The sequence below is a fragment of the Elephantulus edwardii genome, unplaced genomic scaffold (assembly GCF_000299155.1).
Source record: "Elephantulus edwardii isolate Elephantulus edwardi_28Jun2011 unplaced genomic scaffold, EleEdw1.0 scaffold00020, whole genome shotgun sequence".
Lineage (NCBI taxonomy): Eukaryota > Metazoa > Chordata > Mammalia > Macroscelidea > Macroscelididae > Elephantulus > Elephantulus edwardii.
In genome coordinates, this window is record NW_006399770.1 from 28025039 (window position 1) to 28041527 (window position 16489).

The 16489-nt window shown below is 39.9% G+C and overlaps 1 protein-coding gene across 1 annotated transcript in view; it reads right to left on the bottom strand.

Moving 5' to 3' along the window:
* Nucleotides 1–4940, bottom strand: part of CLCC1 (chloride channel CLIC-like 1) — a 39152-nt gene extending 34212 nt beyond the window's left edge. The window contains exon 1 of the mRNA XM_006882501.1: nt 4809–4940. Coding sequence (XP_006882563.1) covers nt 4809–4940 — 132 coding nt within the window. The remainder of the gene's footprint in view (nt 1–4808) is intronic.
* Between the last annotated feature and the right edge of the window lie 11549 nt (nt 4941–16489).

Sequence of the window (16489 nt, forward strand, 5' to 3'; positions counted from 1 at the left end):
TTTCAATTTGCTGGAGATATTGGGTTAGAGAGTCAATAGTCTGTTTTTCCTGTCTTTTGATGTGTTTGCTTATTGCTATAAGTTGACCTCTGATTACTGCGATATTATAGATTTAATTTCATCTGGTTCTGTTGTGATGTCACCTCAATCATTTCTTAACCAAGTTATCTGTTTCTTCTATTTCTTTTGTTAAGTTTGCCAATGATTTGTCAACTTTAATTGACCCTTTTGGGAAAAGAAAAAAACAGCTCCTGGTCTTACTGATGGTTTCAATTTTTTCTCTTTTCTAGTTCACTGATTTTAGCTCTTGTCCTGATAATTTCTTTTTTTCTACAGGCTGTAGGATTGGATTGTTGTTGTTCTTCTATTTGAAGAAGGTTAGATCTGAGTTAGACCATTGATTTTTTTCTTTATGTGTGTGCTTATTGCTATGAACTGCCCCCACAAGACTGCCTTAGCTATATCCCAGAGATTTTGGTATGTTGTATTTTCATTTTAATTTGTTTCAAGGAACTTTTTAATTTCATTCTTTATTCCTTTTATAAGCCAACCATGTTCTAGCAGCGTTATTTAGCTTCCACATGGATGATTTTTTAAGCTTTACCTTCCTGTGGTTAATTTCTAGTTTTACAACATTGTGATCTGAGAAGATACTCTCTATTATCTCAATGTTTTTTAATTGTTGAGGCTTGCTTTGTGTCCTAATATATGAACTATTCTGGAGAATGCACCATGTGGTCTTGAGAAGAAAATTAACTGAGTTTTAGTGGAGTGCAGTTCCCTGAATACATCCACAAGGCCGAGCTGGCTGATCGTGTAATTTAGGTCTTCGGCATCTTTGTTGAGTTTCTTTGGGGTTGACCTATCCTTTGGTAATAGTGGTGTGTTGAAATCTCCTACCACTATTGTGGTGCTATTTCTCTCTTCAATTCTGTTAACTGTTTGTGTATTTTGCAGGTCTATCATTTGGTGCATAAATGTTGACCAAGGTTATGTCTTCTTCATCTAGTGTCTTTAAACAGTATGTAATGCCCTTCCTTATCTTTGATGGTGGTTTTCATTCTGAAATCTATTTTATCAGAGATTAGTATTGCCACTCCTGCTTTTTTGAAGATGCCATTTGCTTGATATTTTTTTTTTTCCAGCCTTTGATTTTGAGTCTGTCTTTTGCTTCTTTTTTTTTTTGGTATGTCTCTTGTAAGCAATATATTTATGGGCTTTGGGGTTTTTTATCCATTCTACTACTCGTTTTCTCTCATTAAGTGTGTTTATTGTCAGGCCAGGTTTTACTTTTGCCATTTTACCATGTTTCTTTTTCTGTTGTTTCTGGTTACTATGGTCTATGCACTTTCCTTTGGCATCTCCATGTGCAGGACTTCCCTTAAAATTTCTTGTAGTTTTGGTTGGAGAGGTTTATTGGCAACAGGATCCTTGGCTGGCAGTTGTCTTCTTTCAACTTTCTGTATATACCATTCCCATTGTCTCACATGGTTTCTGCTGAGAAATCAGAACTTAATCTAATTGTTCCCCCCTTTTAGATGACTCTTTGCTTTTCTTGTGCTGCTTTTAGAATTCTACCTTTATCTTTTAATTTGGAGAATTTGACTATAACTTATATTTTTCTTTTGGGGTCTAGTCTAGTTGGCATTCACTGTGCTTCTTCAATGTGGACGTTTTCTTCTAGTACTTCTTCCACAATTTTCTCAGTGATTTCCCTGTCATGGAATTCCAATCATATGTATGTTATTCCATTTGATCCCAGATGATTCTAATGTTTTCTTCCTTTTCTCCACATCTTATCCCTGATTTTTTCCTCTAGTATGTTATCAGTGAGGCTCTCATCTCCCAATTCACTGACTCTCTGTTCCAGCTCTTCAGTTCTACGTTGTTTGTTTTGTGTGTGTGTGCGTGTGTGTGTGTGTGTGTGTGTGTGTGTGGGGGGTTTTGTTTTGTTGGTTTTTTTTTGTGCCACCAGCATGTTGGACACTTCTGCCATTTCAGCCTTAATATTCTGGATTGCATTTTCATCTTTTCTGTTATTTCTAGTATTGTGTTGGCTATACCCTCTGTCTTGTGATGATTTTTTAAGTTCTTATACCTCTTTATCTATTCTACCAATTCTTTCTTCCATCATTTGTATTTTCTTCCATACCTGTTCAAGTTGTTCCTCATCATTTCTTTCGGACTGTTGTCTCTGAGGTATTTGCTATCTTATTTGCTTCTCCCATCATTTGCATCTTTTTCTGTAGCTGGTCAAATATCTCCACATCAACATATTTCTTCTGGTTCTCTCTATGTGGGGTATTTATTGGCTCTGCTTTCTTAAGAGATAGGTTATTTTGTTTTTCATGATAACTGAGGCAGATGTCTGCTTTCTTGACATTATGTGAATATATTCTTAGCAGATGTTAGGTTGTTTTAACTATATAGTGGACAAAAGAATATGGCAAAGTTTTGTAAAGGACCTGTATATTTGTGCTCCCTTCTTGACCCAAGGCCCACAGGGCCAAGGGCCAAACAGCAGTGATCCCCCCAAAATTACCTGAATGGGAAACCAATAAGCCTTTGTTTTTGCCTTCCAAAACTGATTTTCTGTCCACCATATTTAGGCAGTAGTTTCTATAAGTCTTATTTGACTCGATGGCACCTAACAACAATAGGCTACAAAACTTGATTACTGTGACTTACCAGAAATTAACTCCTTATGTGCATCAAAAGACTTCTCCAAGAGAATAAAAACAGAACATACAGACTGGACTTGTTTTCATTTTTTTCCACCTCAATTTGAACTTGCCCATGAGTAAAATCAATGGTATGTTCCACAGTCAATACCTGGCCTGGTTTTGAATGCTGATAATGAACTTCTCCAAGGATTCTTTCCACAGATGCAGTCAATCTGATTCCTGTGCAGTCCATCTGGTGAGGTGAGGTTCAAGTGTAAAGTTGATGTGTAAAGCTGGTGTTTCTTTAAAAAGGTGTTTGTGAGGAATAAATCACTAAATGTACACAATTGGATCGTTTATGTCACCAAATCCATACTTTCCGACTGCCCTGGTCAGAAGCTTTGTCTCTCATACTTTTGGCATGTTGCTAGAACAGGCTAGTCCTTGGAGAAGGACATCATGCTTAGAAGGGTGGAAGGATGGTGAAGGAAAGGAAGAACTTCAACCAGGTGGGTTGACATAGTGACTGCAGCCATGGGCTGGAGTGAGCCAGACACTGTGAGGATGGCACAGGATAGGACGAGGTTCAGATCTGCTGGTCATAGGGTCACTATGAGTCGTACTCATTTGACAGTACCTAACAACAGCTTAGGGGGGAAATGTTTGGCAATTATCTGAGAAAAAGGATTCATCTCTAAAATTTATAGAAAATGACAACATTTCAACAGGAAAACAATTAACAACTCAATTACAAAATGGGAAGAAGGCATGAACAGACCTCTAGACAAAGAAGATACTCAGATGTCCAATACACATATGAAGAAATGCTCAAGACATTGTTGGCGGTGGTAGTGTGTGTTATCAGAACCTACCCACAGCTAACTGTCTGGTGGGTTTTCAGAGGTAGTAAATCACACGGGAAGATTTCTCTACCTTTCTCTGGCAGAGCATCTAAAGGATTTGAACCACGTGGCTTTGGAATAGCAGTGCAGCAACTCCTTACTCACTAGATCACCAAAGCTCCCTATCAGCTTTTAGAGAGTTTCAAATCTAAACAACAATGAGATTATTATCACATCCCTGGCAAAAAAAAAACCCACAATGTTCAATAAGCCACCAAACAAATGCTAGCAAGGTGGAGAGAGTGGAATTTTCATACATTGCTTATAAGGATGTTCCAAACATCATGGAAAGCAACCTGTTGCTTCCTTTAAAATCCGGGACTAGGAATACCATTTGATCAACAATCCCACTACTAGGCATATATCCCAAAGAAGTATGAACTGCAAAACACAAAATGATAGATATATACACATACACATTTACTGTAACATTACTGACAATAACAAAGAGCTAGAAAAAACTCAGTGAATGAATGGCTAAAGAAACGACTGCACTTCACAAAATGGGGTATTATATATCACTGAAAAATGATCTAGATTTCACGATATCCTGCACAACATGAACAAATGACAAATTACGCTGAATGACATAAACCAGTCACAAAAGAACAATTAGGATGTAAGATCAGTAACAGAAAAAGCTAGTAAAATGTTTTTACAGAAAATCAATCTTGAAGCTTAACTGGAATGAGAAGTGAAGGAGAAAGAAAAAAGTTAATAGATAAGTTGGATGTAGGAAAAGGCAATATAAAATTTGTCTGATTATATATAATAATTTCATTAATCAGAAGTAAATAATGCTATGAAACAAACCGTATAAATTTTACCTTTTTTTAATACTGATTTACTTACAAAATTTGTATACACTGTTTTCATTTTTTAAAATGTTTCTTTGCTTTCCTCTGGGAAAAAGTTCATTTGTAAAAATAACTGTCACATAAAGAAAATTAAAATGTATGAGTTCATTCACTGTATTCTTCAAGTAAATCAAATCATAAAACACATCAGATTTCTGTAATAGCTAAGAACTAAAATCATATTCATTTGCTGGTGGGTGGATTATATACCCAAATTCAAAACGGAAATAGTCTAGTGGGTTTAAGATAATCTAGACCAAGAAAGCCAGAAGGATACTGTGCATGGCTGCTAATCACTGATAAACATCTCTTACAATTCTCTTAAGAGAGAAGAGTATTTCTACCACTGAGTTGATAATGCTTCACACACACACCATATTTAGTACCTGGGGAGATTTTCTCATTGTTCCTGAAGCAGCATCATAGTTGAGCATGTCTGTGGGGTCAATCCAGTCATCATCATGAGCATAGCCTGCTATCAGCAACAGAAATTCACAAAGGAGCAAAGAACACAGCATTTTGTACAAACCTGGAATTTTGAAAATATAAACATATAAAAGTATAGTTATTTTTAAAAGAATTATTTTGAAATTAAAACTTATCTATTCACTTCTTTGTAGGAAAAAGATGGGCCATCTACTCCAATGCAATTTAGTGTCTTAAAACCTACTGGACCCTCAGCTATGAGTCAGTTCTGACTAGACAGCAATGAACAATTTCTACTTCTTTGTAATGTTAGCATCTTCTTTCCAAATAAAGAAAGAACATAAAATTAAAATACTTAATGAGATTACCATACAAACATACATATCCTCATTGAGATAATTATGAAAATGGGTTTTCCTTCTTAGTCCATAACCAAATACATTGAGGGAATGAATCACTAGGCCTTTGGGCTGAGGACTTTAGTTTGAGAGAACACTAAAATCAACTGGTATAAATAGTCCACAAAGAAAATGTTCTATATCCTACTTTGGAAACAATCGAGGTCTTACACACTATGAGGTTTCTCCTCATCCAGAGTACCACCGTTGGTACCAGCACTCAAGAGACATATTGCACTAGGAAGGTCTGCAGTTGAGGACCTCTCCAAATTATTGAGGAGAAATGATGTCAGCTTGAGGACTAAGGTGCACCAGATTCTGGTCATGGTCTTTTCAGTCACTTGCTAGGCATCTGATAGAACTGGACCTTGAACAGGGATGACAGAAGAATTGATGTCTTTGAAATGTAGTGTTGAAGAAGTGTGTTCAATATTTTGTGGACTGCCAAAAGAACAAATGTGTCTTGAAGAAAGTGTAGCCAGCATGTTCCACGGAGGCAAGGGTGATAAAACTTCATCTTACACAGTGTGGTCATGTTTCTAGGAGAGACTGTTCCCTGGAGAGGGACATGATGCTTAGGAAGGTGGAGAGCTGGTGAAAGAGAAGGCTCAACCCAACGAACTGCCACAATGACTTGCTGCAATGGGCGCGAGTGTGCCAGAAATTGTGCTGATGGGTTGTACTGAAATGGATGGCACATAACATCAATCTATGAAATATCCAGAACAGACATGTTATGGTTGTTATGTGCCATGGAGTCACCTGTGACTCATAGTGACCCTATGTACCTCTGACACACCTATCCCCATAACCCATTACTGTGTCAATCCATATCACTTGGGGTCTTCCTCTCCTGTGCCATTCCATCCCTCTACCCTTCTAAGAATGATGTCCTTCTCCAAAGACTGGTCCCTTCTGGCCATGTGCCCAAAGTATGTCAGATGCAGCTTCAAAATCCTAGCCTTCAAAGAGAAACTTAGTTTCACACTCTCCAAGAACAACCTGTTGTTCTCTTGGCAGTCCACGGTATATTCAATATTCTTCTCCAGCACCACAACTCAAAGGCGTTGATTCTTCTGTCATTTTTATTTGTTGTCCAGCTCTTTGATGCATAGCAAGCAATTGCAAAGACCATGGCCTGGATCAGGTGCACCTTAGTTTCCAGACTGACATCATTACTCTTTAGCACTTGGGAGCAGTTCTGGACAGCAGATTTTGCCAATACAATTAGTTTTTCAATTTCCTGACTGTTGGTGTCAAGAGTGCTGATTGTGGAGCCAAGCAAGCTGAAATTGTTAACAGCCTCAATCTCTTCTCTATCATGGTGCTAACAATTGGCCATGTGGTGAGAATCTGAGTCTCCTTGATGTTGAGCTTCAATCTATACTGAAGACTATAGTCCTTAAACTAGTCTCAAATATATATAGAAAATTTCAACAACTAAAAAACAAAAAGGCAAGGTGCAGTCAAAAGCTTCACGTAGCAGCGGCTCTGGCGTGTGTGGCAGGTTCTAGACACTGATCCTGGGGAAGGCGAGCTGCTGTCTGCCACCTATCGCAGGATAAAGCTGCTGCCAGAGATCGCCCTGGTCCCTAACATGGCCTCTGTTTAGGGCAACTTCATTAATAATGGGTTTTCTACTCAACTGGTCTATCCAGGAAAACAAGAAACAAAAACCTGAGAAATTAAAGAGACTGGTAAGTCATTAAAAGAGAAAAGCAGAAGCTTGGAAAAAAGCTTCCTGTAGAATTATCCCCTAGAGGTACTTAATTGGAAAGTACCGTAAGATGATTTTGTTATCCACATGTATCATCTGGTGTTTTCCCTCCAAATTACATGTATAAGCCTATCAAGTCATAAAAGATGAAAACACTTGGGACAATGAAATACTTTGGGGCTGGCAAAATGAGTCTTCTCCTTGCCTCCACTTTTGAGGGTACAGCAATCATGAAGTCTACACTGAAATTAAGGATTACTGGACCCATGTGAATCCAGTAGTACCCTGATCCTGTTACAATTACAAGGCAAATGTATTGCATAGACTACTTTCTTTGCATATATGAAGCAGGAAAGAACTGGCATCCAAGTGAAAGAATATTCAACATCTTTGGACCAAGTATATATGCATGTAAATGATGGGAGGGTTATCACTCTGCAGGCCTTCCACGAGAGCTGCTCACAGTATATGGCTCAGGATCTTTGATAGAGCATCCCAGTATGTAAGTGATCCCACAAAGGGATTTGTGGCCGTGATGACCAGCAACATCAGCAGCTTTGTCAATCTAATGATCCTAAAACTTTATATGAGTTAACTAAAAATTATGATGTTTGAGATGATACACAGAAAAGTGAAATAAATCTCTGAAAAATGAAGCTGACGCTGAGCTGACGCTGAGATGGGAGTCTGTGATCCCAGTGGAATATTTCAACAAAGCAATTTACTACTTCTGGAAAGAACGTCAGTACCAGACAGTCAGTACATCCCAAACCTGGAATGATAAAAGAGGCCTAATACACTCTGAAAACTTTCCTTCCAGTGAAGACGACTCCCCTATTTAACACTTCACAGAATGCATTATTTTTCTGCTTTTCTTTTTCATCTTTTAAAGATAGACTTAATAGGTGTCTTGTAGAAAAAAAACTAGAACTTCATTCTAAAGCTTGCCTTAGAGAACATTAATTTAAAATTTGCCCAAAATACTCTGCAGATTTTCCCTTGCAATTTTAAAATGCCTCTTTTTATCAAAAATAGGGTAGATATATCTGTGCATATGTTAAGTTTTTTAACTTGCAATGAGTGGATATGTTGAGACTGTCAATTGTTATGATAGACAAATACCTTTGCATAGTAAGTATAGCATAGACATTCTTCTGGTATTCCTTACTCTCAGCCAGGATCCATCTGATACCAGCAATGATGTCCCTGGTGCCACAGCCTCTTCTAAATCCTGCTTCAACTACTGGCAGTTCCCTATCTTTGTACTGTTCTAGCCATTTTTTAATGATCTTCAGCAGTATTTAACTTGCATGTGATATGAACGATATTGTTCAATAGAATAGTTTCCACAGTTTGACCACTTTTCTTGGGAATAGGGACAATTACAGACCTCTTTCAGTTTGTTAGCCAGACGCTGTCCTCCAAATTTCCTGGCATAGACAAGACTGTGTCTGTTAACTGAAATGAGTCAACTGGCAAAAAATAAGGCCCCATCGATTCCTGGAGCCTTATTGTTGTCAGTGCCTTCAATACAGCTTACACTTCCTCCTTCGTTACCATTGGCTCCTGTTCATATGGTACTTCCTGAAATTTCTCAGTGTCAATCAGTTCTTTCTGGAAAAGTGACTCTGTGTATTCCCTCCATCTTCTTTTGATGCTTTCTGGGTCATTCAATATATTGCCCATAGCATCTTTCAATATTGAGACATTAGGCTTGAATTTGTTTTTCGGTTTTCTCAGCTTGAGAAATGCAGAGCAAGTTCTTCCCTTCTTATTCTTCAATTCCAAATCTCTACACATCACATTCCATTATAATACTTTGCTTTGTTCTTCTCCCAAGCTGCCCTTTGAAATCTTCTGTTCAGCTTTTACTTCAGTATGTTTTCTTCTTGTTTTGGCTTCTCAACACTCCACTGCAATTTTTAGAATCTCTTCTGACTGAAGTCCACAAATCATTATGTATCCTTATTAGGACCAATCTGAAGAGCATTGCTGAGTGAAATTAGTCAAACACAAAAGGTCAGTTAGCGTATGATACTGCTTTTGTTGTTATGTGCCATGGGATCAACTGCAACTTACCACAACCCCATCTACCCTAACCCTGCTCTGTCTTGAGCCAAATTCACTATCTCTGACAAACCTACTACCATTACTCCAATTACTGTGTCGATTCATCTCATCCAAGGTCTTCCTTTCCTGTGTATCCCTCCACCCTTCCAAGAATGGTGTCTTTCTCCAAGGACTGGTCACTCCTAGCAACATACCCAAAGTATGTGAGACAGAGTTTCAAAATTTTTACCTTCAAGGAGCAGCCTGGCTCTCCAGGACAAACCTGTTTGTTCTCCCTTCAAGTCCATGGTATATTCAATACTCTCTCCAGCACCACAGCTCAAAGGCATCAATTCTTCTATTATCTTCTGTCATTGTCCAGCTCTGTGATACATAGCAAGTAACTGTGAAGACCATGACCTGGAAGGCATACCTTAGTCTCTAGACTGACACCATTGTTTTTCAGCACTCTAGAGGTGTCCCTGACAGCACATTTTCCTGATGCAATTCATCTTTTTAATTCCTGACTGTTGATGTCAAGAGTTGCTTGTGGAACTGAGCAAGCTGATATTGTTAACAATCTCAATTACTTCTCCATCTACCATGATGCCAACAACTGGCCAAGTGGGGAGAATTGTTTTCTTGATGTAGAGCTACAATTCACATTGAAGACTATAGTCCTTGACTTTCTGCAGCAAACAATTTAGGTCCTCCTGAGTTTTGGCAAGCAAAGTTGTATCATCTGCATAACCCAGGTTGTTAATGAGTCTTCCTCCAGTCCAGATGCTACATTCCTCCTCATAAAGTCCAGCCTCCTGAATAATCTGTTTCATGTGTAGATTGAAAAGGTATGGAGGCAGGATGCATCCCTGACACACTCTTTTCCTGACTTTGAACCATGCATGAAATTTATTCACTGCATGACACTACTTTTATAAAAAGCCCCTAGGATAGGTATACACATAGAAAGCAGTATTTTTAAAATAGATACGAGGTAGAGGGAGAAAAAAAAAGGTAGACAGTGCACATGATGTACTAGTTAGTTCTAGCTATGGGAAAGGGTCTGAGACACAAAAAACCAGACAGTACCTGGCTATTATTACCAACTTCTAACCAAAGGAACAGAAGATCCAATCTCAGAGTGGAAGAAAAATGTAGAAAAATACCTCAAATTCATAAAAAAATAGCATATTCGGGGATTGAGAAAGACTAGAAGAGGACTCTCAAGACTTATCTCCCTAAAATTCTTTTAATGTGAATGAAAACACTCCCAGAGATAATTTACCAATCAAATACCTGAATAACCTAAAGAAGGTCCTGTGAGGACTGTGCTCTTTCAAAAAATCAACTCTAGGAGACCATAAGGTCAGTATTTACCCATGGCAAAGACGAGAAGACACCAAGGAGAAGGAAACCAGACAGTGGAAATGGTGGGAAGGGAAGGAAAAGATTGCATGACAATTTGCCTAGGAATTGCTGGATGCAAATCTAATCTACTGTGTAAATTTTCACCTTAAAGTACATTTCAAGAGTCTAAAAGGGGTGTACATTGGTGAAAGAAGGGTGAAATAAAATCGTAGATATCAGAAGAAAATACAAGTCCCTCTTTTGATCCTCATGGCCACTGATCTGAGGCTGGCACTCCTACATAAGGCTGCATTTGAACTGCGGAAAAACAAGACGCAGTAGATCTTAAATCTATCTCCAATAAGCTCCAAGTGATGCTGGAGATGTTGGTCCACAAACGACACCCTGAGTAGCACAGTGCCTATGTTGTTGTGAGTACTACAAAGTCAGAAGCGAACCATAGCTGACTCTCCAGTGGGTTTTCAGAGTAAATTTTCAGAGTAAATTCAGCGTAAAATTCATGAGAGAAGACTTCTTCTCATCTTTCTCCCACAGAACTGTTGTTGTTAGGTGCCATCAAATAACCTGTGACTCATAACGACCTGAACCCTGCTCTATCCTGAGCCAACCTTAAGTCTCTGATACACCTACTCCCATTACCCCAGTCATTGAGTCAATCTATCTCATCCAGGGTCTTTCTCTCCTATGCTATCCCTCCACCCTTCCAAGCAGGATGTCCCTCTCCAAAGATTTGTTCCTCCTGGCAACATGCCCAAAGTAGGTCAGACAAAGCTTCAGAATCCTTGCATCCAAGGAACAGCCTCGTTTCACCCTCCAGGACAAATCTCTTTGTTCATCCAGCAGCCCATGGTATTCAATACTCTTCTACAGCACCACAGCTCAAAGGCATCAACTCTCCTTCTATCATCCCTAGTCACTGTCCAGCTTTCTGATGCATATCAAGTAATTGTGAAGACTATGGCCTGCATCAGGCGCACCTTAGTCTCCAGACTGATGTCACTGCTCTTCAGTAGTACTCTGGAGAGATCACAGCCGACTTTCCAATGCAATTCGTCTTTTGATTTCCTGGCTGCTGGTAACAAGAGTGTTGATTGTGGAGCCAAGCAAACTAAAACTGTTAACTATCTCTCTCTCCTACAGAGTAGCTGATTGATTTGGACCTCGCACCTTTGAGTTGACCACACAATTCCTTACCACTAAGCCAACAGAACTCTCTGGTGGCTATGCTGATTTAGATTTAACAGTTTCACTTAGCGTCTACTACTTATCATTTGCGAGGTCTCCTCTCAGTTCTTGCTGTTTTTACCATTTTTCTTACCTGCCACAAAGCTTTCATACTAAAAATAAAATCTCATTGCTAATGAGCCACGTCAGCAGGTTTTCAGAAGCAGTAAAAAGGATGAATGGAGATTACCCATCTCTCTCCTGAGAAGCTACTGGTACATTCGAACCACCAGAGAAGGGCTACTCTTGGGTTAGCAGCACAATTCCTTACAAACTACACTATCAGAGCTTCCTGATACTAGTAATATTGTTATCAGATGTCATCACAACAATCACAATTCATAGCAACCTTATAAACTTGGGTTCCAACTCTACTGTAGTGAGTTCGAGCTGGTTTTTGTTTGGTTTTTTACAGAGACCAAAGTTTATTAGTGGTTACCAGGAATGACCTGTTAGGGTTTTTTCAAAGTATATGTACTGGTGGCCTAATGGTAAGAAGCTGCGCTGCAATCCCAAAGGCATATGGTTCAAATCTATCAGCTGCTCTGAGGGAGAAGGATGGACTATTTCCTCCTTGGACTTATTACCTCCGAAACCCCACTGGAGGGTCGGCCAAGAGTCGGTCTAACTCAACAGAACACAACACAAAAACTGTGGAGTCCCTGTGTATTGCTGTCGATCCATTTAGCTGCAAACCAAAAGTTGAAGGTTTTGGGAAAAGCGCAGCCAAAGTGCTCCTTCAAGACAAAGATGGAGAAGCCTCGTTTTTCATATTTTGGACATGCAGCTAAGCAAGGCTATTCCTTAGAAAAAGACATCATGCTTGAAAATATGGAGGATCAGCAAAAGGAGAGGAAGACCTCCAAGCAGAAGGACTGACTGCAGCAATGGACTCTAGTGTGTCAGAGATGAGGATGGCACAGGCTAGGGCAAGGTTCACAGGGTAGCTATGAGACATACTGGAGTTGAGGGCACCTAACAACAAAGGGAGATCTGGAAGAAAGCCCTGGTGATCTAAAGAAATGAGTCATTTGAAAGCTCTCAGGGGAAACAAAGCCAAACAATCTATGGAGCACAGTCCGACTCTGATACATCGGGTCAAAGAAAGGGAACTGGTTTTGGAATGTGAGCAACCTTTCCTATTCATGGCAACCATCCATTGGATTTCCCAGGCTGTAAATCATAGCCAGCGTGGGTTTCCGAGCACCTGATGGATTAAAAACACAGGAAAGGAGGGGAACCTTTTGGTAGGCAGCGCAAAGGACCATGACATTTAACTCAGGAGTTGGCGATTTAGCGCGTCTGAGCACACAGCTGAAACACCTGGACAATTTGTTAAAGCAAGCGTGCCGGGCGGGCTTTCCAAAGCTGCACCATTTGCATTCCTAACAAATTCCCAGATTATAATAATGTTTATCTGGGGACACATACAGATACATACATATACATATACATATACATATACATATACATATACATATACACACACGCGCGCGCACGCTCCATTACGCTCTTAACTTTACAATCAATAAAGATTTGTAGGTTTGGGGAAAATCGAATTACAACTACTTTGCTGCTTCTGTTAAAATTATGCCAAAAGTTTTCAAACATCACCAAAGCCAATAAACTACAACGCTCGCTCCTGTTTTGCTGTAGTTTGTCTCTGCCCGAGATGGATCAGCACCCTTGTGGCAACCAGAGATAAGGCCGTCAACTGCCCGGGCGATAAGCAGGGAGGTCTAGCGCGCCCATCCTAGTAAATGAAGAGCCCGGAGGTCACCCCCCATGTCCGCGCAGCCCAGCACAGAGAAAGCGCGGCGCCCACCCCGTGAACGCCTTCGGTCTCCTCCTGCGCGCACACAGACGACGCAGGAAAGCCGGGCCGAACCTAGAGCCCCACCTGCTCGCTGGCGAAGCAAACACACCCGACCGAGAAGACTCACTCATCGAGTCGCCCGCCCGCTCTCCAAGAAGACACACTGGGCCAGCGTGGACAGTGAGACGAGGAGACACCTGCCACAACCGCTTCCGCGGGCCCCGAGGGCTTCAACGGGCGCCGGGCCTCCAGCGCCCCCACATCGACTAGCTCGGCCCGCGGCTGACCGCGCCTTCCGGGAGCGCTCTGATTGGCTCGCCGAGGGGGCGGGGCCAGGCTCTGCTCGCTTGCTTAGGGTGGAGGAGTGTTCTCTGCGTATGAAGGGTTGGGTTTTTTTTTTTGGTTTTTGTGGTTGGGTTTGTTTTTTTTTTTCTCTCTGTGCGTGTACCGTCAAATTGGATCTGACTGGTACAGGAGGAAATGGCCCCTCCTTCTCCGGCAAAGCATCTGGTGGATTCGAACCACATATCTCTGGGATTGCAGTGCAGCTTCTTGCCACTAGGCCACCAGAGCTTCCCTATTATTAATTTTCATGAAAGTTTACAGAGACTTTGGATTTCCTTTCATTCATTGTTGCACTTTTCTCCCTGCCCAACCTTCCCAATTCACTCTTCTCTTAGAAAAGTAAAAGAAAAATTATTTTACTGTTATACAATCCCTCCCCCTAGGTCCACTCCATTGTGCAGTCTTCATTCTGGACTCTTGTCATGACAATAATACTTAATCACATATCCCTTTTAAACAGTTCTCTCCCTCATCTGTTTGAATGCAGTTTACATAATTTATCCCATTTTTCTCAAGTCTCCCCCTAACCGCTATGTCAGTCCCGTTTTACAACAGTAGCACTATGCAGTATTTGTCCTTTTTTTGACAGATACTTCACTCAGCATAATGTCTTCCAGGGTCACCCATTTTGAATAATACTAGTTCCTTGTTTTTCAGTGCAGCGTGGTATTCCTTTGTGTAAATATACCACAGCTTCTCTATCCATTCGTTTGTTGATGGGCACTTAGGTTATTTCCACCTTAGGTTATTGTGAACAAAGGAATCATAAAAATAGGTGTGCATGCATAGGAAGTCTTAACGCATGACCCCATTGTACAAAACGGTTATGAAGCGAACTTTATTAGTATTAATGTATTCCATAAAGTCAGATGTGCAGCATTTGAAATTAAAATAGAAGTTCTATTTTGAACATTTATTTTTTAAACAAGAGGTAGTGGATGATGACCATAGTCCCATTTGGGGAGGGGTGACTGATTGCACTGTATGAAATAGCTGGAAATTTTTTCCTTAACAGCTGGATTTGCAATCTTGGGAATCTTTAAATATAAGTCTTATACAAAATTAAACACAAAAGTTAACTGGCAATAAATTCAAGTGTTAAAATTTGATATATTACCTTGTACACTGAAAGCATGTACTGCTTATTATATTGTTTTAAGGATACCTTTATTTTAAAATAATAGAAAAGATTCTCTCAGTTCCCAAAGAACTTAGAGACAATCCCGAATTTCATTCCAGGAAAAACTTTGGCTCTTCATATTCTTTTATTTTGGTTAAATAGCATTACTACCTACAAGCATAATGCTCAGCATTGATATTCCAAAGATTAAAAACATGTTATTAAAAAATAACACTCTATTAGGAATATTATCTTTGGGGGGGAAACAAAAATTGTTAGTAAATGTAGGATATCAAAAAAGATACTTTTGAGAATCATATAAGCAGTTCTTTATTATTGAAAGATGCCAATTTACAATGTGCTAATGAATGAATAAAGAAGAAGCAGCAGGCCAAGAATAAGACATACATGATATATTGTATACTATGTGATCATCACGGTGTGCCTGATCCAGGCCATAGTCCTTAGTCTTCGCAATTACGTGCTATGCATTGGAGAGCTGGACAGTGACTAGGGATGACAGAAAGAGAATTGATGCCTTTGAGTTGTGGTGCTGGAGAAGAGTGTTGAATATACCATGGACTGCTAGGAAAACAAACAGGTTTGTCCTGGAGAGGGTGAAGCCGGGCTGCTTCTTGGAGTCAAGGATTCTGAAGCTTCATCTGACATACTTTGGGCATGTTGCAAGGAGGGACTGGTCCTTGGAGAGGGACATCATGTTTGGCAGAGTGGAGGGGCAGCGAAGGAGAGGAAGACCCTTGATGAGATGGATCGATTCTGTGATTGGGGTGGTGGGAATAAGTGCGTTTGAGATGGCTAGGTTGGCACAGGATAGAGCAGCATTTAGGGCTCTTGTACGTAGGGTCACTATGAGTTGCAAGTGACTCAATGACACATAACAACAACAACAACGAAGCCACAGGCGTGTTACTAAATAGAAGATAAGGCTAGTTTCATATTATAAATAAGTCATCATGCAACAATGTCAGAAGTGGATTTCAGGAGTGCAATATACAAAGACATGATTTATGTTTGATATTTCATTTGCATCCAGTAAAGTCAACAAGCTCAATTTGGAATACCACAAATCTATTGAATTTACAGAGCTCTATATTTTTCCATGAGAGGATATAACATTGACTCTTCCATGGCAAAAATATAAAAACATATAATGTGCAGAAATATTTCCATTTTTATGCTGAAGATAGCTCACAATGTGTGTAACTACAGAGGAAACCTTCTAAACTAATGATTGCATTTTAACTAAGTTACTTCCCTTTACTAGAATAAAAACTGTGCATATAGTTGTGTGAATATATGTGTCACCTTCGGCTTTGAAATGAAGCCACCTTTGACAGTGGAGTGTCACAGGCAAGAAATCTTATAATCATGAAAGAAATTTTTATTGTGTCATATTAGAAGTTTCAAATGCACTGAATCAAACTGTAAAGCCTAAGTTTTGCTTCTAAAATGGAAGTTATAATTGTTGTTAGGTGCCGTCGAGTCGCTGGCGACTCATAGCGACCCTATGTACAACAGCCCTAAACTCCGCTCTGTCCTGTGCCAATCGCACTGTCTCTGACACTCCCATCCTGATTATCCCA